The sequence below is a fragment of the Vipera berus genome (assembly GCF_964194415.1).
Source record: "Vipera berus genome assembly, chromosome: 2".
Taxonomy (NCBI): Eukaryota; Metazoa; Chordata; class Lepidosauria; order Squamata; family Viperidae; genus Vipera; species Vipera berus.
In genome coordinates this window covers 109907591-109933341 of record NC_138203.1, presented here as the reverse complement: position 1 = coordinate 109933341, position 25751 = coordinate 109907591, and the positions used below count along the sequence as shown (strand labels likewise).

The following is a 25751-nucleotide window of genomic DNA, read 5'->3' as shown; positions in this document are numbered from 1 at the left end:
GAATTAAATTTCACATGCGCTCGGCAATGTTCATGCCCAAGCAGGACGTGGTGCGTGGTACCGTAATCGAAGCCACGCAAGGAGCCAAACTTAGCGAAAGCACCTCCAATGCCTTTTTTTAGACATTTTTAGTTCTTTTTTCCTTACATACATAGGTTAGTTTTTCAACCCATGTGCAGTCTGGGTTCAAAAGCGCTAATACATAGTCAAGTCCTAATCTTTTCCTCTAGCCATTTGTAGAATGACTCCCAGGTTTGGTAGTATTCTGTTTTTTCTTTATCTTTCAATCTTATAGTTAATCTGTCCATCTCTGCGCATTCCAATATTTTTTTAATTACTTCTTCCTCTGGTGGTATTCCTTCATTTTTCCAGTATTGCGCAAAGGTTATTCTTGCTGCTGTTGTAATGTGTAGAACCAAATATAAACTTTGTTTATTAATCTTTTCTGGTATTATACCTAATAGAAAAAGTTCAGGATTAAATACTACATGTTCTCCCAACATTTTTTCTAACCAAGCATGTATTTTTTTCCAATAAGCCTTTGCTTTACCACATGTCCACCAGATATGATAATACGTGCCTGAATTATGTTTACATTTCCAACATTTATCTGACATATTTTTAAACATTTTTGTTAATCTTGCTGGTGACAAGTGCCATCTATAAAACATTTTATATAGATTTTCTTTATACGAAGTTGACATTGTCAATTTATAATTTCTCTCCCATAATTTTTGCCATTTTCCTAGTTCTATATTGTAACCAAAGTTTTTTGACCACCTTGTCATTGTTTCTTTAGTTTTTTCACTTTCCATCTCCAAAATTAACAAAAAATTATACATTTTCTTAATTAGTTTCTCATTAGAGGTTAACAATATTTTATCAAATACAGTTTGTTCTTTATAAAACCCATACAATTTCACATCTTTTTCATATCTATTTTGCATTTGTAACTGTGCCTACCATGACAGGTTGATACCCTGATTTTTCAGTTCTTGTTTTGATTTTAATGTCCCATCAGTATTTAGAATATATCTATATGTCCAAATTTTTTCAAAGTCTACCAAATTTGGATGTGAGAAACCTTCCATCGTTGATAGCACCCTGGAATTTTTACATATATTTTAGTTTTAATTTTTCCCCCATACTGTTATTAAAGCATTTCTAATATAGTGATTTTGGAAATACTTATGAATTTTATTTTTGCCGTACCACAAAAAAGCATGCCACTCCAATTGTAAGTCATATCCCTCCAAATATTTATTTATTTATTTATTTATTTATTATATTTTTATAAATTTATTATATTTTATATAACAACCTTTTATTCCTGAGTGTTATCCATTCTTTCACCCATGTTAATACAGATGCTTGATAGTACAAAGCCCACTCAGGTAGCCCAAAACCTCCATTTTCCTTAGCATCTTGCAATGTTTTCATCTTTATTCTAGCTTTCTTTCCTTGCCAAACAAACTTCAAAATTAATGAATTTAAATCTTGGAAGAATTTTTTCTCAAGTTTTATCGGAATTGTTTGAAATAAAAATAAAATCTTTGGCATTATATTCATTTTAACTGTGGCAATTCTTCCTAGTATTGACAGTTGCAAATTCTTCCACTTTTCCAAGTCTAATTTTATTTCTTTCAATAGCCTTATATAGTTGTCTTCTTTTATTGTTGAGCATTTGGCTGATAAATATATACCCAAATATTTAACCTTTTTCACTATCTGTACCTCTATTGATTCTGACAATCGTTTTTTTTTGCTTATCTGTAAGATTCTTTACTATTATCTTAGTTTTTTTCTTTATTTATTTTTAATCCCACTATTTCTCCATACTGTTCTATCTTTCCCCACAATTTAGGAATCATCTCCAGGGGTTCTTCCAACATAAATACTAAATCGTGAGCAAATGCTTATAATTTATATGTTTCACCCTTTATCCCCAACCCTTTAATTCCTGTATCTTGTCTAATTATTTAAAACTTCCAAGTTAAAGGTGAATAACAGAGGGGATAATGGACACGAACGGCAGAAGGAGGTGCGAACTATGAAGAAAAACTCCTTGCACTCCAATTCTTCCCAGAGAGGGACTTTCATTACTTTAGAGATGTTTTTATTCGGGAATTAAATTTCACATACGTTCAGCGATGTTCATGCCCAAGCAGGACACGTGTGCACAGTACCATAATCGAAGCTATGCGAGGAGCCAACTTTAGGGAAAGCACCTCTGGTGCCTTTTCCTCTGCCCAAGAAGCAAAATAAAGGGCGGCCAGGCGCCCAGGGCGCGCACTTACACTCAATTGTATGTTTGGAACCTATGCACTCCATTTGTAGTTGCGGTATCCCCAGCTCGCTCGGCCTGCCCGCCTTGCGGTAACCCACCTTTTCCTGTCCCCCCCCACCTCTACCCTTCCCCCACTCTTGGTTGGCCTTGGAGCCGCCTCGGGAGAATCTCTCGGAAGAGGCCCCGGAGATCCACCACCTGCGGGACGGCCAAAAGGCGGGGGCCGAGAGGGGAAACTTCTGAGACCCCCAGTGATCCCCCCAGGTTAGCAGAGGTGGTGGCGGAGCAGGGCGAGGGGAGACCAGCCAGGCAGGGAAGAGCGACACTCACAGACCTAGTGGTATCCCAGGATCACGACCTTTCGGTACTGCACGAACGGCATTGCCCAGCAGCGGCTCCAAGGCCAACCGAGTGCGGGGGGGAGAAGGGTAGTAATGGGGTGAGAGGAAAGGTTGGGTTACTGCAAGGCGGGCAGACCGAGCAATAAAGAGCCCACCCAAGTAGAGCTGGGGACGCCGCAACTAGAGATGGAGCGCATGGGTTCCAAGCATACATCTGAGCATAAGTGCAAGCCCTGGGTGCCCGGCTGCCCTTTATTTTGCTTCTCAGGCGGAGGAAAAGGCATTGAAGGTGCTTTCGCTAAGCTCGGCTCCTCACATGGCTTTGATTACAGTACCGCACACGTGTCCTGCTTGGGCGTGAACATCGCCAAACATATGTGAAATTTAATTCCCGAATAAAAACAACATCTCTGAAGTAATGAAAGTCCCTCTCTGGCACTTTCTTTGAGAAGAATCGGAGTGCGAGGAGTTTTTCTTCAGAGCTTGCACCTCCTTCTTTAGGAAATCCTTCAGCAAGCCAAGCCTGCAAGTAAGCGAGGTCAGCGGGCCGGGAAGGCACCGCAGGGGAATCTCTCGGAAGAGGTCGCGGAGATCTGCTGCCCACGGGATGGCCAAAAGATTGGGGCCAAGAGAAGTTTCCTGAGACCCCCAGTGCCCCCCCCAGGCTAGCTGAGGCAGCGGCAGAGCAGGGCGAGACCCACCGGGCAGGGAAGAGGCGGGCCTAGGGCACCCCAAGATGTGCCGCCACCACCTGTGGCTCCTTAGCCATGTAATACTTGCAGCGGCGGAGCAGGGCGAGGTGAGACCCACTGGGCAGGGAAGAAAAACGGCCCACTCACCTTTCCAGTCCTCCCGTCTCTTTGCTGCCGCCACGTGCAGTCTGAAGAAGCAAACAGGTCTGTGGGCAGTCTCACAAACCAAAGAAGTTCAACCAATCAATTCAAACTTCGCAAGGTTTTTTTTTTCCCGTGAGAAGCTTGAATTGATTGGTTGAACTTTTTTAGTCCCACTTTTTTTGGGGGGGGGACTGCACATGGCGGAGGACTGGGAGCCACATGTGGCTCTGGAGCTGCGGGTTGCTGACCCGTGATCTATATCATTCTGGACAAATGACAGATCTCTTCTTAAAACCTCCACTGATTAATTGTTCTCACTGAAAGGAAATTCTAGGTTGGATCTCTTTTTGTTAAGCTTCCATCTGTTACATCTTGTCCTGCCTTCGGGTGCTTTGGGGAATAGGTTGACCTCTGTGAAAGCCCCTCAGATATTGGGAAACTGCTATCATGTTACTCCTAGTATTTCTCTTCCTTAGACTTAGACATAAGCCACTTCCTGCAATCATTCATTGTATGGTTTGGCCTCCAGTTTGCTAATCATCTTTGCTATTGTTATCTGCACATTTTCTAGAGTCTCAACATCTTTTTCTTTATCGTGACTAAAACTGGATGCAGTATTTCAAGTGTGGTCTTATCAAGGCAGTATATAGCCTTGTACTAACACTTCACGTGATCCATCTGTTGATGTAGCCTAGGACTGCACTGGGGTTTTGGCAGCTGCAACACCCTATTGGCTCATGCTCAAGGCATTGTCCATGAGGACTCTTAGATCTCTTTCACCATTACTGCTGTTGAGCCAGGTACCCCTATTCTGTACCTTACATTTGGTTGGGATGGTCAGTAAGCAAGGCACCCATGTGATTGCCACACTTAATGACCCCCACCCCTGCTATGACAATGTTGCTCTGACAACAGAATCAGCAGCCATTTTTATTTTTGCTTTTTTTTATTGAAAAGTTTTACAATACATTTTATCTTTATCAATCCCTCCCCCCTCCCTCCCCCCAACCCTTCCTAACCCTCCCTATCCCTCCCCCCACCCCTTCCCCCCTCCCCGACTTCCCAGAGCTAAATACAAGGTATTAAGGTAAAAACAATCATAAACAACCATATGTTAACAATAAACTATTAAATCTATCGCACTCTAGCTCATATAAAATGACTACAAGCAATACTAATATCACATCAAAACTTATACAAATGCTAAATGAAACTTTTTAGTCCCATATTTGTTCTGGATGTAATCAATCCACTTTTCCCACTCCATAATATAACGTTGTTGCGAATGGTCTTTCAAATAAGCCGAAATCTTTGCCATTTCCGCCAGGTCAGAAACTTTTAGAGTCCATTCTTCTATAGTCGGCAGTTCCTCCTTCTTCCAATATTGACCTACTAAAAGTCTTGCTGCCGTAATAGAGTTCAACATCAACTTAGTGTCCACAACAGTAGTATCCGTAATTATACCCAATAAAAACAATTGCAAACAAAACTTTATCCTTTGCTTGAATATCTTCTGCATATTCCACCAGATTTTAATCCAAAAAGCTTTAACCTTTTTACAGGTCCACCATATATGAAAGTACGTTGCATCTTCGCCACCACATCTCCAACATTTAGGTTGATAGTTCGGATACATACTTGCAAGCTTTTTAGGATCTAAATGCCACCTATAAAACATTTTGTAAAAGTTCTCTCTTAAATTTTGAGCTTGCGTAAATTTTACGTTCCTCACCCAAATCTTTTCCCAAGTGTCCATTGTAATAACTTCTTGAATATTCTGAGCCCACTTTATCATACAATCTTTAACAAGTTCTGTTTCTGAGTCAATTTCTATCAATGCAAGATATATCCGTTTGATATGTGCTGGACCCTGATTTCTAATTTGCTTTACCAGATTTTCATCAGTCATTGAGAAACCAATTTTCTGGTCTTTCCACCTGGCCCGTAATTGACCATATTGAAACCAGGTTTGAACAATCTTTTCTTCTCGTAAAAAATTGTACGGCTTCAAACACCATACGTTCCTCTCCAGACTTAAAAGTTCCTTGTATGTAGTCGCATCATGTTTGAACCCAACATTTATGTTTTCTATTGCGTGTTTCGGTATTGCCCATAAAGGTATCTTGTAGTTTAGCTTGTGTCTATACTTTTTCCAAACTCTCAGCAATGCCTGTCTTAAAATATGCACTTTAAACACATTATCTACCTTCTTATCATACAATAAATATGCATGCCAGCCAAATAACAAGTCGTGGCCCTCAAGATTTAATAATCTCCCTTGTGTTAAATTAATCCAATCACTTATCGCTGACAACACAGCAGCTTCATAATATAATTTAAAGTTGGGCATTTTAAGACCACCTCTTTCACGCGTATCCTGCATAATCTTAAATTTAACTCGTGGCCTTTTCCCTGCCCATACAAATTTATTGATACCCTTTTGCCATTCCTCCAAATTTGAGTCTTTTTTAAGAATAGGTGTCATTTGAAATAAGAATAAAAACTTAGGCAAAACATTCATTTTCACTGCTGCAATTCTTCCCAGTAGAGACAATTGCAATTTTTCCCAACTCTCCAATTCTTTTTGATTTTTTCCCCATAACTTTTCATAATTATTTTTATATAACTTTGCATTTGAGGGTGACAAATACACCCCCAAATATTTAACCCTTTTAACAATCTCAAATCCAGTTACCGTAACCCTTCTAGAAGGGCTTTTTGCGATACTGTCATATTTTTGGCTAATATTTTAGTTTTTTGTATATTAACCTTAAATCCAGAAACCTTTCCATATTGCATTATTATCTCCATCAGGTCCACAACAGAATTTTTTGGCTGGGTCACCGTAACAACCAGATCGTCTGCAAACGCCCTCAGTCTATAATCCTGATCTCTAATTTGGATTCCCTTAATTTTTTCCGAATTCCGTATTTTAATCAATAATATCTCCAATGTTAAAATAAATAATAAAGGTGATAATGGACACCCTTGTCTTGTGCCCTTTTCAATATTACATACTTCAGTCAAACTATTATTTACTATTATTCGGGCAGTTTGTTTTTGATATAATGCCCTAATTGGTTGTAAGAATTTATCCCCAAAATTCATTTTGTCTAAAACTTTCATCAAAAATTGCCAATCCAGTTGATCAAAGGCTTTTTCGGCGTCTAAAAAGATCAGCGCCACAGGGATCTGGTTGTTCCTTTCCAAAAATTCCAACAAGTCTACTATATGCCTCACATTATTTTTCATTTGTCTACCACTAATAAACCCAGTTTGGTCCCCATGAATTATGTGTTGCAGAACCCTCATCAATCTGTTAGCTAAAACTTTAGCAAATATCTTGTAGTCCGTATTCAAAAGTGATATTGGTCTATAATTTCTTACTTGAGTGACGTCCTGATCTTCCTTCGGAATCAGAAATTTTCTATTCTTTTATAGTTCAGATGTAGAAGTGGGGGAATGGAATGAATGCTTGAGGGTTTAGCTAGCCATAACAATATAGAAGTGTGGGAACTCAAGGACATGGTCTGATAATATTTTGGCCCAGTGAGAAAAGCCTGTGTCTTGTGTTAATTGGGGAATATGATTTATGACAGCGTTAGTGGGATGGGAATTGCATCTTGTTACTTTGTATCTGAGGGGAGGGAATCTCAGTTTTGGGTTCAGCTATGTAAGTGCTGATATTTTGTTTCTGAATAAAATGTTCTTTAAGGAAGAATTCTTTCCTTGAAGTTCTTTTACTGGTTTCATCTATCGGAACCATGACACTCCCAGATTTGATCATTGAGCAGAGCAAAATGTGCCTCGGGTGTGAGAGGCCTAGTAACTTAGTAGTAAACAATTTAAATTCTTATGGTTTAAACATATTATTGATTGTGTATTTTCTGCATTATTGAATAGTATCTCAGACCATTTAGTTCAAGATAACCACATTGCAAAAGCAGGGTTATAAATACAATATTTCACATTTTATTTGAAATGCCGATTGCTTGTTCAAGTATAAATCTAGACATATGTTGAACGTGAAGTGTTCAATAGGACTGGGTGCTGCTATAAATTCAAAGAAAGAAAGGTGCTTCAGAGTTTGTGATGGTACATTCGTATCACTGCTGACATATAAATATAAGTGCTGCTCTAGCTATTCTTGCACTTCTGTATATTTGTTTTGTAAAAAATTCTTATTTTTTTCTTCTTATACTTGTCACAGAGAATGTAGTTTATATGTAGTTCTGGTGAGATGATCATGGTAAGCTTATTATGGTAAGGTGATTATGGAAACAAAAAAGTTCTGGAATGCATTTAAATGTTTTCTTTATTTCAGACCTAATACTTTGTGTATTTTGTTTGCAGCGTTCATACTTCCGAACGTTTCTAATGCATGGATTCCACTTTCTAGTCAGGTTCCTTTGTGTTAAGGATATCAGAGACACGCAATGTGGTTTTAAACTCTTGACCCGGGAGGCTGCTTCTCGGACATTTTCAGCTCTTCATATAGAACGTTGGTTGGTATATTTCTTTCAGTTAATTGGAAACTGGTGATGTGTGCAAGATTATGATGCATAATCCAGTATGTACATATATATGCTAAATAATTTTATGACTAGAATGTAAGAGCTTTCAGGCATTTGCAAAGACTTTTGTATATTCAGTGGGGCTTCTTATTTTCAATTTATGAAGTTAGCTCTTTATGCTTTTATCAAAATTAGAAGAGTTACTTTTAATCTCTAGGACAGACCAATATAATGCATTTAAGGGCCACACTGATAAATTAAAAATAATAGTGGGCTGCAATGGAGTAGCTGCTAGGTCTTTTGATGGCAGCAGTCAGTGAGGCTTGGAGGTGCTAAGCAGCATGTCTTTTAGAGGGGAGATGACTACAAAGAGCTAGGCATTGACATTTCTTTTCTTGTGGCAGTGATGCTTAGCAGCAGTGGACTTGACTTCCAAACGTGCCACAGACATTATGTTATACAGGCCTGCTCTAGGGAACTATTTAGATTAGTAAAAGGGTGTATTCCTGTCCCAATAAAGTGCAAATCTAGTTTTTTTTAAAAAAATACTATTTATTTAATCAGCAGAAAAAAACAATAGAAAAAGGGTGCCCCTTTTGAAAAATTGTTTTACATATATATTTGCACTGGAGGAAATAGATGATTTTTTTTGCTAATCAGTTAGCCAAAGTATGCAGGAAACAACAACACTGCCGTAATGGGAGACTTTAACTACCCTGACATCAGCTGGGAAACAAGTGGGAGATCAAACAAGTTTCTGACTGCATAGTTGACATCTTTGTCACCCAAAAGGTGGAAGTGGAACTAGAGGGTCAGCTATACTGGACATAATCCTAACAGGAATCAAATGCTTTAAGGGAGTGGAAATAGAAGGAACTTGGAGGAGAATGATCATGTCATATTAGAATTCAGCATAATGCAAGTATAAGTGACTGAACGAAGTCAGACTAGTATTTTACATTTTAAGAGAGCTGATTTCAGCAAACTAAGACAGAGATTAGGAAGGATTCCATGGATGGAAATCCTAAAAAGAAAAACATGGAAAACTTTGAAAAATGAAATAAAGACTCCAACAAAAACAATACCATAGAGAAAATAAAACAAAAGGCACCAGATGAGACCAGTATGGATGCATAAAGAGCTCTCAGATAAACTGAGAAAACAAGGAGATGTAAAATGGAAACATGGACACATAACTAAAACAGAATACCAGCAAATAGCCTGTATCTGCAGGGAGGGAGTCAAAAAGGATAAGGCTTAGAATAAATTAAGACTTGCAACAAATGCCAAAAATAACAAAAAAGTTTTAATATGTAAGGAATAAGAAGTCAATTATTATTTTTTAATTCCATTTATATCCCGCCCTTCTCCGAAGACTCAGGGCGGCTTACAAGCTTAGCAGTAGCCTTCATTCTATGTATATGCCTGCTTATTAGGGCTTTCACACACACCCCAAGCGGCATTATTACAAAGTCAGCTTAATTGCCCCCAACAATCTGGGTCCTCATTTTACCTACCTCGGAAGGATGGAAGGCTGAGTCAACCTTGAGCCTGGTGGGATGCGAACCTGCACTAATTGCAGGAGCTGGTGTTACTTAAGGAGGCATTAGCCCACTGCTCCACCAAGGCTTGTTCCACTATTGGGAAAAAATGGCTAGAAGCTGAAGGACAACAGGAAAAAAGTGGAATTACTTAATTCCTTCTTTGCATGTGTCTTTACACAAAAAGGAAAAAACTTTCCAATCTATTAAAACCAGCATAGTAGGAGACAGAATAGGAACGCTGATACAAATAGGTAAAAAATTGATAGAATAACACCTTTCCACTTTAGAGGACTAGAAGGTTTACTTTCCAGAGCACTGAAGGAGAGGGCAGATGTGATCCCCCGAACCAATGAACATCATCTTTCAGAGCTCCTGGAGCATGGGAGAAGTACCAGAGGACTGGAAAAGAGTTGATGTGGTTCCAGTCTACAAAAAATGGAAAAAAGTGGATCTTGGAAAGTATAGATGAATCAATCTGACATAAATACCTGGGAAAATCCTTAAAAAGATAAGCAATGGATTTGTGAGCACTTAGAAATGAACAAGGCAATCAAACAAGCCAGCATGGTTTTTTAAAAATGGTTCATACCAGGCAAACCTTATTTGCCTTCTTTGATAAAGTGACTAAATTAATGGATCAAGAGAATGCTGTGGATATAGCTTACTTGGACTTCAATAAGACATTTGACAAAGTAGACCACAGTCTATTTCTTGATAAGAGAGAACAATGTGGAATAGACAGTACTACCACCAAATAGATTCACAATTGACTGACCAACCACACTTGGCGTGTATTCTTCAATGGAATTATATCTGGATAGCGAGAACATATTTGCAGGACCGTCTGCTACCGGGGACGACTTTCCATCGCCCAGTGCGCTCACACAGAGAGGGCCTCCTCAGGGTGCCGTCGGCCAGACAATGTTGGCTGGCAACCCCCAGGGGGAGGGCCTTCTCTGTGGGAGCACCAGCCCTTTGGAACCAGCTTCCCCTTGAGCTTCGGATGGCCCCGGACCTCCGGTCCTTTCGCCGCGACCTCAAAACTTTTCTCTTCCATCAGGCTGACCTGGATTGATGATGGGTTTTTAAATATGTTTTAATTTTTAATTGTAGTTAATTTATTTTGGGGCTGTTATTTAATTCGTTTTTTAATTTTTGTATTGTTGTTTTTATTGTTGTAAGCCGCCCTGAGTCCCTTGGGAGATAGGGCGGCATATAAGTCCCAAAAATAAATAAATAAATAAATAAACATGCAGTGGAGTACCTCAAGGCTCTGGCTTGGCCCCAGTGCTCTTCATCTTCATAAATGATCAGGATGAAGGAATAGAAGGGAAGCTCTACTAGTATGCAAATGACATCAAGCAGGGGAGAATTGCCAACAACTTTAGAAAATAGACTCAAGATTCAGAAGGATCTTGACAGACTTGACCATTGAATAAAGATGCATTTCAGTGGTGAGTAAAGTAAGATTCTGCACTGAGGCAGGAAAAACTAAAAGCCCAAGTAGAGAATAGGTGGTACTTGGCTCAAAAGTAATACCTCTGAGAGGGATGTAGGAGTCTTAGTGGACTATCACTTAAATATGAGCCGGCAGTATGCTGCAGCTGCCAAAAATGCTAATACAGTCCTAGGCTGCACCAAGATCACAAGAAGTGACAGTACCATTCTGTACTTCAGTAGTGAGGCCACACTTGGAATACTGCATCTAGTTCTGGACTCCATGATTCAAAAAAGATGCTGAGACCCTGGAAAAAGTATAGAGAAGAGCAACAAGATAATAAGAGGTCTGGAGGCTAAACCATATGATGAATAGCTAAGGGAAATAGGTATTTCTGAAAGAGAAGAATTAGGGATGACATGATTTTTTTATTTTTTTGATAAATACTGTCTTCCAGTATTTGAGGAGCTGTCACAGAGAAGAGGAGGTAGACCTATTTTCCAAAGTTGGGCTTTTCAACCTTTTCACCCATTGTACCACTTTTAGGTTATGGCAATATCCAAGTACTACCAGTCACCTAGCAAGATGTCAAAAAGTTGATGACCAAAAAAAAATGATAAAGTACAAGTAGTCCTCGAATTACAACAGTTCACTTAGTGACTGTTCAAAGTTTCAACGGCACAGAAAAAAGTGACTTATGACCATTTTTCACACTTATGACCATGTCAGCATTCCCAGGGTCATATGATTTACATTCTGATGCTTGGCAACTGATTCATATTTATGATGATCACAGTATCCCAGGGTCATGTGATCCCCCTTTGCAACCTTTTGACAAGCAAAATCAATGGGGAAACCAGATTCACTTAACAACCTTTTATATCAAGGATGTCAAACTCAATTTCATTGAGGGCCGCATTAGCATTGTGGTTTACCATGCTGGCGGTGGGGGGTGGTGTTTCCTTCCTTTTTCCCTCTCACCCTGCCTCCCTCCTTCTCATTCCCATCTCCTTATTTCCTTCCTTCCTTCCTTCCTTCCTTACTTCCTTTCTTCCTTCTCATTCCCATCTTCTTTCCTTCCTGCCTACCTGCCTGTGCTGATCCTGGCACTTGCTGAGCCCTGACAGCTGATCCACACTACTGCAGGGCTGTCAGGGCTCAGCAGAAGTGTCAGAATCAGCACCGGGCTCCAGCTGATTGGCACTTCTGGGTAGCTCAGCAGAAGTGCCAGGATCAGTGCTGGGCTCAAGCTGATCAGCGCTTCTGGGAGGCTCAGCAGAAGCACAAATCAGCTGGAACTGTGCACACTGATCCTGGTGCTTCTGCTGAGCCCCCATAGCCCTGTAGAAATGCATGCCGATCCTAGGGCTCCTGCCCAGCTCGCTCACTCACCCTTTCGAAAACACACTGCTTGCTCGCTCGCCCCTCCAAAAACACGCTGCTTGCTCACTTGCCCTTCTGAAAACACACCGCTCGCTTGCTTGCCCTTCTGAAAACATGCCGCTTGCTCGCTCGCCCTTCCAAAAACACGCTGCTCACTTACCCTTCTCTTCTCTCTTCTCTCCACCCTCCTCCTCTTCTCTTCTGGGTGTGCCGGAAGCTCCAATTACTATGTCGCCACGTGAGCCGATCCTGGGGTTTCTGCCAAGCTCTGCAGCTCCAGCTGATCTCCAGGTCTGTGTGGCGCCGCTTTAGCTGGTTCCCTCCCCAGCTACACTTGACTAGGGGTCGCGTACCACCTGCCAGGTGCTAAAGTACCACTGGTAGTACGCGTAGCACTGGTTGAAAAGCCCTGCTCTAAAGCACCTGAGGACAGGACAAGAAACAGTGAGTGGAAGCTTGTTAAAGAGAGATCTAAGCTTGTTAAAGAGAGATCTAAAACAATGGAACAGCTCTCTTCCTGGACTTGTAGGTGCTCCATCACTGGAGGTTTTCAAGAAAATATTGGACATCCATTTCTTCAGGATAGTATAAGATCTACTGCTTTGGACAGGGGATTGAACTGGAAAATCTCCAAGGTCCTTTCCAGCACTATGATTCTGATTCTATATAATGTAAATTCATGTATGAATGGAATGGCCATAAGAGACACCAGTGGTTTTTATATAGCTGCTTGTGAGTCGGGGAGCCAAATGGGATTGCTGCGACTATACTAACCTCCTTGCCTCCCCACTTGAGCTGCTTGAAGCTCTGGCTGAATTGGCATTTGTCTTCCATGGGCATAGACACCTGGGACTTCATGGCAACCATGGACTTAACTCAAGTTGTTAAAAGCCTAATTTATATCAATAGTCATATACTAGACTTAATTTTTTTCTTTGGATAGTGGCATTATTACCAGGAATTGAGAGAGAATAACCATCAGATGTTGCCTGTAATGGTCAAATCATTCTGTTAACTCTTGAGTTCTCTGCAGTTCCTAAAAAGAAAATAAAAATAAAAATATGCGTTTTTCTTGGTTTTGCTCTTAAATTTTCCTTTGTACAGCAGAGTTATAAACAATTGCATTTTTTATGTTTATGGACCTTTTTCAGATATGTTTCTTTTTAGGTTTTTTTATATTTTCCTCAGGAAAATATGGTCCCTGTAGTCATAAATGTAGCTCCTAAACTGCCTCAATATAAGACAGGTACATAGTATTGGTATAGGATTACCTTTTTCTTTAACATAGTAATCAGTTACTTCCCTAGCTGGAAGTCTGCTATATATAAAGCCCTTACCTTAGAACTTTTCCTGTTAAACTGGGTGCTCTTTCAAATGTAGCAAAATAAGCTTTTGTATTTTCTTCCATGGCTAATTTAATATGTTGATATCTTCTTCTCTGTCTCCCTCCAGATCTGTTCTTCCTCTTTTTTAATTAACCAAAACCTTTCTTCTCGCTGTTGCCTCCACTTTTCAGATATGATACTGACCTGAGTATCTGGCCGTAGCCCTTTTTCTGACTGTTCTGACTGCCTTCTTTTACTACAGGCTTAGGATGGACACTTGTCTCTACCAGAGTAGTAGCCTCCTCTGTGTCCAAAAGAGAAGCAGCCCTTCTATGTTTTCCATCTTTTTTTGTTTAGTGTAGACTCTAGTGAAAATTGCATATTTGAGCTCCTTCACTACCAAACCTGTGAAATTGTTGTGATTCAGCGTCAGCCTGTGGTTTCGGCAGCTGAGTTGGACAATTCTGAAGAGGAGGAGAAGGAGGGGTTTGGAGAGCCTTTGGTTGCAGAGGAAAGTTCTGATGCACCGCAGAGCTCTCAGCCAGGCCCCTCCCGTCTTGTTCCTCCTCAGACCCAGCTGTGTGAGACTGAAAGATTGGAAGAAGACGATCCACAGTTGGCTCTGTTCAGGGATGCTCGAAGCAGGAGGCAGACTAGCAGAAGTGAACAAAGAAAAGCAATGAGGCACCTCGGGAGAAGGCAAAGAGAAGCCACGTCTTGAAACTGCTGTTTAAAAGGGGAATGTGTGGGAGGTGCTGGTTGCTGAAGGCAATCGTTTGAAGAGCTTCTGATATAGTCTCGGTCTGTATTTGTTTAAGTCTGTTTTGAACTGTTTCGTTTAGTTTTTGCAAATAGGTTTGGTTGGCTTAATTCCAGCCTATTGAATATAAAAAAGGGGTTGTCCCTGCCATTCCAACAGGTCCGGTCGTAGGCTGGAACAGAACAGAAATGCCCCTCCTGCATATGAGCTGCTTATAATGCCTTTGTAATAAAATATTCACAGTAAGCTGAATTGATCCTAGGTGGTGACAATAGAGTTTTCAGGCATGAACAAGTGGTCTAAGACAGGGCTTTTCAACCAATGGTACGCATACCACTGGTAGTACTTTAGCACCTGGCAGGTGGTACGCAACCCATAGCCAAGTGTAGTGGGGGAGGAAACCTACCAAAGTGGTGCTGCTCAGACTTGAAGGAGATCAGCTGGAGCTGCAGGGCTCGGCAGAAGCCCCAGGATCTGCTCGCATGCAGCTGCATGCTGATTGGAGCTTCCGGTGCACTGTAACGAGGAGGAGGGCAGAAAAAGGAGAAGCTATAAAAGGAGCAAGGGACGCGGTGGCTCAGTGGGTTAGGACGCTGAGCTTGTCGATCAGAAGATCGGCAGTTTGGCGGGTCGAATCCCGAGTGCCGCGTAGCAGAGTGAGCGCCTGTTACTCATCCCAGCTTCTGCCAACCTAGCAGTTCGAAAGCACGTAAAAAATGCAAGTAGAAAAATAGGGACCACTATGGTGGGAAGGTAACAGTGTTCCGTGCTCCTTTGGCGTCTAGTCATGTCGTCCACATGACCACGGAGACGTCCTCGGACAAGCGCTGGCTCTTCGGCTTTGAAACGGAAATGAGCACCGGCCCCTAGAGTTGGAAACAACTAGCACGCATGTGCGGGGGAACCTTTACCTTTACCTATAAAAGGAGCATGTTTTGGTGGGAGAGTGAGAAAAAAAAACATGGAGAAAGAGAGAGAATAGAAGAGGCTTTTGTTAGTGAAGCAGTGAGGAGAGCAAGAGGGGCCTTTCCGAGCGACAGGGCAGTGAGTGAACAAGCAAGCAGCCTTTGGAAGGGACGGCAATGAGAGAGAGAGAGCAAGCAGCCTTTGGAAGCAATGGCAGTGAGTGAGTGAGCAATCATGCAAGTGGCCTTTGAAAGCGAGGGGGCAGTGAGTGAGCGAGCGAGCAAGCAACCTCTGGAAGCAACGGGGAAATGAGTGGGGGAGAGACTGAGTGAGAGGCCTTTGAAAGAAATGGAGGAGTGAGTGAGTCAGAGACCAAGCAAGAGGTCTTTGAAAGAGACGGAAAAGTGAGTGGGGGAGAGACTGAGCGAGAGGCCTTTGAAAGAGATGGGGGGAGTGACAGAGAAAAGGCATTGACATCTGACTTCCTCTGTTGCAGTAGAAGGAAGCATTAACAGCGAAGCTCAACTTTTTACTTTTCCATAATATTATAAACTAGCCATTTCTATAACAACAAATGAATCTAATCAATAAAACCCAAAATCCCCCCCCTTTTTAGTCATCAAGTTTTTGACACCTTGCTAAGCACTGGTGGTACTCAAATATTGTCATGTCCTAAAAGTGGTACAATGTCTGAAAAGGTTGAAAAGCCCTGCTCTAAGAAATCAAATTGTTTGGCTTGACTAAAGATAGCATAGCTAGCATGCAAACCTAGTAGGACGGGATAATTAGAAGTTTATCTAAAATATTACAGCATTATATAGTAATTAAAATGTCCTCTTTGAAAAGTAGTAGACCAAAAATATGTCAGTTCTGGTTCTGCTTTCCTCAGCAAACTGCAAGTGCTTTGCTGGAACCCAGTGTGGTCTTTAGTTGTTTACATGTTCAATTTTATCTTGAGACTTCAGAATGACTTGGTTGTTTTAAGTGAGCAGGATTTGGCCACTTCCTCAGAAACACCCTTCATAAGTAGTTTTAAAAGCCTGGTTTCTGGGAAATGTAGTGAACTCTGTGAAAAAAAACTGCAAAAGCAGATCCAGTGACTGTGACAAAGAACAAAGAATCAATAAGGAGATAACCAGAGACCACCTGCATGTGGTACAGACAACTGCTTCGTGTGAGGAGACTGCAGAATAGCAGTTTTCTGCAAAGTTGCATTCTGGAAGATGATGAGATTAGCTATCTTGCTTGCAACAGCAGCGGAGATCTTTAAAAGACACCAGGTGTCAACGCTGCAAACATTGGATGTTTTTGCTTTGACAATATAAGAGACAGTCTTTTCCTTTAAATTGTTTTTCTCTTAAAATTAGATGAAGCTCGGGGGAAGAAGATGGTACCCCAGTTGTTTTTAATAAGATAAAAAATGGCACGTGATAGAATGGAAGGGAAGCTTTGCCCTTCAAACTGATTGGAGAATGTGATTTATGGCTGCAAATTGGAGGAGGGAACTGTGCCAGATATTAGGTGTTGAGAGGAGGGGAATTCAGATTTTGGCATCTCAACATGCCGTGCCAACGCTTTGTTCTCATTATTATAGACTTTTTTGAATAAACAATGCCTGAATGTTCTTTGAACTGTCTCTTTAGTCGGAACCATGACATCATTCCAAAATCTACTTTCTTTTCAAACTACCTGGAGTCATGAGCTCCAGCCACTGTCTTTAGGCTTGAGAGCAGCTGGCAAAGATTCAGGAAAAAAAATTCATCATGGGAAAAGAGAAACTGCTCAAAAACGGTGACCTGGCAGCTACTGACACTTCAGAGGAGGAAGTAACAGACAGCATGCTGTGGGAAGATGAGATTTTGCAGGACTCACATTTGGGGGCAGAACCCAAGAACAAAAGTGGAGTCCTACAACCCTGCGCCTACACCTCCAAAAAATTTACTGAAAGTGAGAGAAGATGGACAATCTGGGAGAAAGAGGCCTTTGCCATTAGGTGGAGCTTGTTAAACTGGCGACACTATCTAGAGGAGAGCAAGGTGCCATTTGAAGTATGGACAGATCACAAAAACATAGAGGCAGTGAAGACCCCCCTGCAAACTGTCCCCAAAACAAGTGCGGTGGGCACAGTACTTTAATCATTTCAACTTCACTTTAAAGTACATACCGGGAGGAAAAAACTATCCCGATTGTCCCAGTACAAAAGCGAACGTGAAGAGGTCAACGAGGCAATTATCCCCAGTTCACACCTCGCAAAACCCCTAATCCTGATGACCCTGGAGCAAAGAAGATAAAACGAGAGCTCCTCACCGATCAATGGTTCAAAGGTAATCAAACCTTAACATGCAAGGATGGTTTGGTATACAAGGGGGGGGAACTATATCTGCCTGAAGCCCTCCGTCACAATGCTCTCAAAAACAGCCATGATGTAAAACAGGCTGGACACTTCAGATATTTAAAAACTCCACCTTATCTGCCAGCAATTTTGGTGGCCAGGGCTAAAACAAGATGTGGAAAGCTATGTCAGGAGTTGTGCCGTATGTGCCACCATGAAAAGAATTCCAGGGAAAATCCCTGCATTACAGCAGCTGGTGGCAGACCCTTCTCAACCATGGGAAGAAATAGCTATGGACTTTATTGTAGACCTACCCGAAAGTAGAGGAAATGCTGTCATCTAGACTGTGATAGACCTGTTCTCGAAGCAGGCTCATTTGATCGCCTGCAAAGGACTCCCATCTGCCCAACGACTGACTAATTTGTTCCTGAAATATATCTACTGGCTGCATGACGCCCCCTAAGCGAATAATTTTGGATAGAGGAGTGCAGTTCACAGTGAAATTTTGGAGGAGTTTTCTTAAATTAATTGGATCATCTCAAAGCTTATCATCTGCTTTTCATCCAGCTACCAATGGGGCTGCAGAATCCGCTAACAAAATGGTGGAGCAATATCTCAGATGCTATGTTTCCTACAAACAAACTAGACTTTTTGCTGAGGTGGCTTACAATAATTCTGTTCACAGCAGCACCGGCTACATGCCTTTCAGAGTAGCCACAGGAAAAGAGTTCAGCCCAATACCTGAATACCCTCAGGTGCCCTCCACTTCCCAGACACTTGATCAATGGGTGAGGGGGTGGGAAGAAGTTTAGAGAAACATGAAAATGGCGTTAAAAAAGACTTCCAAGACCTATAAAAACAGGCTGATAAAAAGAGGGCTCCCCAAAGAACATTCCAAGTTGTGGAAAAGGTTTATCTGTTGACTAAATATTTATGCCTCAAATTACCCAGCAAGAAATTAGGACTGAAATTCTTGGGGCCTTTCCCCATCGTAAGGATCATCAACCCAGTCACAGTAGAATTAAAACTTCCTAGGCTTTTAGGGAGAGTTCACCCTGTCTTCCATTGCAGCCTGCTGAAATTTTTTCAGGACTCCACCTTAAGACCTCCCCCTAAGAAGGCACCTGGGCCCCTCGTAGTAGCGGGTCAGAGACACTATGAAGTGAAAGGTATTCTTGACTCTAGAATTTTTAAAGGGAAATTGCAGTACCTTATATAATGGAAGGGGTACTCGCTGTCTGAAGCTACTTGGGTGAAATCTAGCGATGTGAAGGCCGACCGATTCATCAAAAAGTTTCATGAAAGAAACCCCAACAAACCAAGAGATAATCCCTGACATATGCTTTGTTTTCATTACAGGACCTATCCTTTTTGTAAGGGGAGGGCGGATTCAACGCTGCAAACATTGGATGTTTTTGCTTTGACAATATAAGAGGCAGCCTTTTCCTTTAAATTGTTTTGCTCTTAAAATTAGATGAAGCTGGGGGGAGGAGAATGTTACCCCGCTTGTTTTTAATAAGATAAGAAATGGCAGTAATAGAACAGAAGGGAAGCTTTGCCCTTCAAACTGATTGGAGAATGTGATTTATGACTGCAAATTGGAAGAGGGAACTGTGCCAGATATTAGGTGTTGAAGGGAGGGGAAATCAGATTTTGGCATCTGAACATTATTATTATTATTATTATTGATGGGATTTATATCCCGCCCTATCTCCTGAAGGACTCAGGGCGGCTCACAATAAAACATATAATAAGTGCATAAATCAAGATAAATGAAATTGAGAACATCAGTGCAATAAAAAATTAGAGAATTTAAAAATGAATTAAAAATACTAAATATAAATTAATTAAGATGCCTGTCAGTCTAGGTCAGCTTGGTGGAACAGGTGTGTTTTGAGGCCGCGGCGAAAGGATTGGAGGTTTTGGGCTATCCGAAGCTCAGGGGGAAGCTGATTCCATAGGGTTGGTGCTCCCACAGAGAAGGCCCTCCCCCTGGGGGTCGCCAGCCGACATTGCCTAGCTGACGGTACCCTGAGGAGGCCTTCTCTGTGTGAGCGTACTGGACGATGGGAATTTGTTCCCGGCAGCAGATGGTCCTGCAAGTATCCCGGACCTAAGCCATGTAGGGCTTTAAAGGTAAGTACCAGCACCTTAAATCTCACCCGGAGGGCAACTGGTAGCCAATGCAGCTCCCGCAGGAGGGGTGTAATATGGGAGTATCGGGAAGCTCCCATCACAACCCGCGCAGCTGCATTCTGCACCAGCTGAAGCCTCCGGGTGGTCTTTAAGGGCAGCCCCATGTAGAGAGCATTACAGTAATCAATACGGGAGGTAACGAGTGCGTGGGTGACTGTACGTAGGGCATCTCGGTCCAAAAAGGGGCTGTGCGGATGCTTTGTTCTCATTATTATAGACTTTTTTAAATAAACAATGCCTGAAGGTTCTTTGAAGTGTTTCATTAGTCGGAACCATGACATCAGGTTTGCAAACCTGACTTTGTATTCACTTTTGGAAATTGCTTATTAACTACTTCTAAACTTTTAGCTTTGGCCCAACAAGTCTGAAAACACTGGATGGGTCTGCCTTCAATCCTGAATGAAAGAAAATTTTAATCATAAGCTTAAGAACTTAAGAGTCTTAAATAAACAGCAAAAAGCTAAATAAAATTTTGGTTTTAGAAAATTGTATACAAACTAAGGAATAAATTTTTGGATTTTATTATAAAAACAGCTTCTGTTGGAAAATAGATTTTGTTTTTATCTTTACAAAACAAAACAAGCAATTTCATTATTTCAAAAACTGGATACCAGGGGACACTGAAGTTTTTAGATAGAGGAAAGATTTACAAACCTGCAAAATGTTGCCAAATGTTCTAACAATGAAAATACTGAAAGAGGCTTGAAGAATAAAATCAGAAAATAGTAGCAACAATATTGGGCTTCCAGAAGAAGAAATGGTAGACTGAAGATAATTCTGTGAAAAGCAAAGTCAGACTGTGACAAAGAATAAAGAACCTCTTTGGACAAAAAGAGATCATGCTCAACTGCTCCAGAAAGTTGATCATCACAAGAACATCACAAGGCAGCAGTCTCTCCTGAATTTTGAGCTCTGGGGGATAAGGGAATAACTATTGGCTTAAACTGTGGTGCCTTTAAAAGGGCATTAAAAGTAAGCATACTTTTCTAATCACATTTGGAAATTGCTTAACTACTTATTCTCTGCCATCCCCTTCTCTTTTTGCTTTCCCAGCATCAGTCTCTTTTCCAATGAAACCTCTTATTGGTGACCAAAGTATTTGAGCTTCAGTATCTGTTTTTCCAAAGAACAGTCAGGGTTGATTTCCTTAGGATTGGCTGATTTGATCTCCTTAAAAGGAAATAATTGGTTTATTTGATCAAAGTTAAAACAAGATATGTTATTACCTCTGACAATTTTACTATTATAATCAAAGTTCTTAATAAAAATTATACATAAATTTTGGTTTTAAAGGCCTCAATATCTTAATTAGATATATTTTTAGCTTTATATGTCTTACTATATAGGTTTACTATGTGGCCCTTTCATTAACCCAAGGTAAAGAACTGGAATCTTAACCCGCAGTTCTTGTTATTGGCTTCACTAATAAGAGTGATTAAGTTTTTATTATTACTACTGGTATGTTTTTAATATGTTGTAAGTTGCCTAGTGTTGCTTAGAGGATTAAAATGAATATTCAATTACCTGTTTTTACAGATGGAAAAATGGGAAAATATATCACAATTATTTTTTATTTCATAGAAAAATTAAAATTGGCAATATTGTCAGTTGGTTATGGATATTTATTATACTCAGAAGAATCTTGAAAATATTCCATTCTTCTGTTTTTAGGGCTTTTGATGTGGAACTTCTTTACATAGCTCAAAGCTTTAAAATCCCAATAACAGAGATTGCCGTCAACTGGACAGAAATTGAAGGTCAGTTGAAATTTTACGTTTTGTGTCATTTTAGATCAGTTCTAGAGATCAGGTGAGTTCCATAAATTCAGTGGTCTTAATATATTCCCCATGATAATATACAAAGATTAAATTATTGTTCCACAAAACCTTCTAATACAGGTAGTCCTCAACTTACAACCACAATTGAGCCCAAGCTTTCTGTTATTGAATGAGACATTTGTTAAGTGATTTTTGCCCCATTTTATGACCTTTTTTGCCACAGTTGTTAAGTAAATCATTGGAGTTGTTAAGTTAGTTACATGATTGTCAAGTGAATCTGGCTTCTTCATTGACTTTGCTCATCAGAAGGTTGCAAAAGGTTATCACATAACTACGGATATTGCGACTATCATAAATATGAGTCAGTTGCCAAGTATCCAAATTTTGATCATGTGACCATGGGAATGCTGCAGTAGTCATAAGTGTGAAAAACAGTCATAAGTTACTTTTTTTAGTGCCGTTGCAACTTTGAACAGTAAATGAACTGTTATAAAACAAGGCCTACCTGTATAGTTATTAAGAAAATTAAGCCATTTTCCCCACACAGGGTCTTTTGCATACTGCTCCTTATTTTCCTAATATTCCTCACTGTCAATATATTACAAAACTGTTTATTTTTCAGTGGATTTCTATCATTTTTTTTAGTAGTTAATAAAGATTATGGTATGATGGAAGGTAAAAGAATCCCTACTGGGTGAGAGAAACTAATGCCTAAACTATTCCAGAAATTTTACCAACATAACACTCCATTGTATACTCCAGTTTGACTGCATTTCAACACAATAAAACTCAGAATAATTTGAAATGATAAAGTAAACTGTACTTCACAAAGGTTTAGCCTCTTATTAAAGTTTGTAACCTCTAATTTTTGAAATAGAACAGAGAACTCTGTATTTAATCCTTAGGCTAACACTAATGCAATGAGTAATGTTCTTATATTCTTTAGTTAGAATCTGCTAGTTTGAAGGTGTTGTTCTGTGGCGTGACTTGCTTCTGTACTGCTGTATTGGCTGCAAAAAAGGACTGTTACTTTATTGTATCAATAACATGTACTGATACTATAACAGCAAAATAAAAGCAAGCACTATTAAGAGGTTCATCAATAGAATCAACAGTTAAATGTTGTTAGTTGCGAAGTCATGTCTGACCCATCGTGACCCCATGGACAACATTCCTTCAGGAGGTCCTTTTTGTACTGTCCATGGGGTTTTCATGGCAAAGATACTAGAGTGGGTTGCCATTTCCTTCTCCAGTGGATCATGTGTTGTCAGAACTCTCTGCTATGACCTGTCCATCTTGGGTGGCCCTGCACGGCATAGCTTATAGCTTCATTGAATTACTCAAGCCCCTTCACCACGACAAGGCAGTAATCCATGAAGAGGAACAGTTAAATACACACATATATATATCAAACCTTCAACCACCTGATAAAATTAATTTTAATAGTAAAACTTAAAAAACAAATTAAGATGGAAAGCTCAATTACATTAAATTGGAAATACGTATCTGGAGATTGCTGCAAGGAAGGGATAAGATACATACTTTCCAACTGCAGGACCTAATTCTAGGAGGTTTTTTTTTAGCATTTCTTATTTTCCCCTATAACTAGCAGAATCAATTTCACAGTGGCTTCTGAGTGGGCCAAGTGCTTTGTTTTTTGTGTTGCTCAGATGATTCCAGTCCACAAGTACTTCATCTAACAAGAACTGTTCTGCACAGATATATATGACCACTCATTCAGCAATTGTTCAAAGTTATGACACTGCTGCACAAAGAGACTTACAACTGGCTTTGAGGTTACAAGCATGCCACTGGATCACAATCTGGGCACTTGGCAACCCATTCGCACTTATGATAAATTGCCAAGCACCCTTTGATCACATGATTACCATTTGCACCTTTCCCTGCCTGTTTCCCCAGAAAGTCAATGCAAAACCTGACAGGGCAGATTGCAAGTCCCTGGAGTAAAGTCTTCTCCACCCACGCCCCCTCCCCAGACCCTCTACACTTGTGCTGGGTATTCACACACCTCCGCACAACCTCCCCAACCTATAAGATATATCTTATATCCCCTCTAAGGATACAAAAATTGGTTATCCTATTTTTAGGTAGCAAATGTGGAAAAGATAGAATATGTTTACCATTACCTAAGCAGATCTTTGCTTCTACAGCCTCTTCACATTGCCCCATGCATTCCCAGATGTGCTTTGGAGCATCCCAAATCTCTGAAGCGAAAGTGCTAGGGAGTGGGAAAACTAGGGAACAATAATCTGCTAGCAAAATGATACAACTGAACATTGTCCATTTTCACTTGAGATTATAATTTTGTGCCTCTTTGCTACATTTCACATTAGAACTATAAATTTAATATATTTCAGAGGAAATTAAAAATTAGTGATTCTGAAATAATTGCCTTGTATATGTATGTATAACATAAATTTTATTATTTTTAATAATCATAGGTTCTAAGTTGGTTCCCTTCTGGAGTTGGTTGCAGATGGGCAGGGACCTGCTTTTTATACGACTACGATACCTAACAGGTGCTTGGAAACTTGACACCAGAAAATTGAATTAATTTATTCATCACCAAAGCATTGTTTTGATTAAAAAATATTTTTTCAACAGTATAAATTAAGGAGAGAAATGCATGATTCATTACAATTTTTTTTCTAAAAATTTTTCAATGGCCAAAAATTCAGCATTCTTTGTCATTTTTCTTTTCAAATACTGAAATCAGTCTTTTTTAACTTTTGCTTTCCATTTGTACAAAATACTGTTGGAAATTCAATTTAAAAAACTGGCTTTTCACTCTGGATTGCTATTTTCTACAAAATCTACAAAATATTTTCTACAAAAAAAAACAAATATAACCATAGCAATATGTGTGTTTTTGCATACATCACATTTCTTTGCATAAATTATAGTGTTTCCTGAGAGTACTGTAATACTGTATAGTAGTTATTGCAATCAGTCAATTATTTTGCAGGTTTATTGATTTTTTTGAAAAAATATTCAGAAACGATGTTTCCATTAAATTCAATATAAAATTGCTGAACTTAACTTATTCACTATGTTTTAGATGGACACATTCCTAATATGCTGGAATTCCGAGCACAAGAAAGTGTTTATAGAACAGAATATACTGCCAGTTTTCAATATTGTGACCCATTAGTTGTCATCATGGGTCATGACTAATTCTGTGAGATGTTCAAGATGTTTTTGTGTATCTCTATTGTGGGCAATTTTCTCACTGTGATAACCGTTCATTTAAAGTGTTGATGAGCTGGTGTTTAAACTTTCTTAGATTGCTGCTCCAATGAGAATGAGTATGGCATAATGTTTAAGATCTTCCATTGGAACCAAGAAGTTTCAGATTCAAAGTCCATTTTCAACTTCATTGGTTGATTTGTGCGAGTCACTTCTCAGGACAACCTATTTCCTAGCATTGTTGGGGAAAATTGGAAAAGGGAATGTGATGTATATTATTTTAAGTTCCCTAGAGGAAAGGTAGGGTATAAAAAATAAGACAATGAAATAAATTAAGGATATAAAACGTAAAGACTGAAAACCTTACATAAACTATTGTTTGTTCTTTGAGGATATTTATATAGCAGTATTTCTGTTGGGGTTTCCTTACCTCTTTGTGTAATAACCCAGCTGATTGGGAATTAATACATTAATCTATAAAAATGATTACAAAGTTAACCAGGGAAAGAGATGACTTTTTATTGCCTACTCTTGAATGCAATGAAGGAAGTATTCATTGACGTGCAACATTAATTCTAGTGTGTTTGGCTAGCCAGCTTCATTATTATATCATACATAAATTGTAGAGCAGTGAGATAGAACAAGTAACTGTCACATTAAAGAGCAGGTAACATTCAAAGATCATACTGGCACCTTACAGTGCCTGAAAGTAAACAATTCCAAAATGAAACAAGAATCGAATGAAAAAAACACTATGAGTTCCCCCATCCCCCTCCCCTCCCCTCCCCTCCAACTGGGCGGAAGCGTGGGTTCGTTTATCGTTTCTCCGCTGCTTTACAGGTAAGCGGACGCCAAGTTGAGTCTTCAATAAGCTAACACCGCTTTTGTAACGGCGTTTCTAAAG

At 40.0% G+C, this 25751-nt stretch overlaps 2 protein-coding genes across 2 annotated transcripts in view; both read left to right on the top strand.

Annotated features, from left to right (window-relative positions):
* The window catches only part of ALG5 (ALG5 dolichyl-phosphate beta-glucosyltransferase), a 49413-nt gene extending 24708 nt beyond the window's left edge, over positions 1-24705 (top strand). The window contains exons 8-10 of the mRNA XM_081318455.1: positions 7818-7969; positions 21534-21619; positions 24103-24705. Coding sequence (XP_081174581.1) covers positions 7818-7969; positions 21534-21619; positions 24103-24215 — 351 coding nt within the window. The 3' untranslated portion in view covers positions 24216-24705. The remainder of the gene's footprint in view (positions 1-7817; positions 7970-21533; positions 21620-24102) is intronic.
* The window catches only part of TMEM39A (transmembrane protein 39A), a 37132-nt gene continuing 31777 nt past the window's right edge, over positions 20397-25751 (top strand). Inside the window, exons 1-3 of the mRNA XM_081318450.1 lie at positions 20397-20834; positions 21534-21619; positions 24103-24180. The gene's annotated coding sequence lies outside the window, so the exon portion shown is untranslated. The remainder of the gene's footprint in view (positions 20835-21533; positions 21620-24102; positions 24181-25751) is intronic.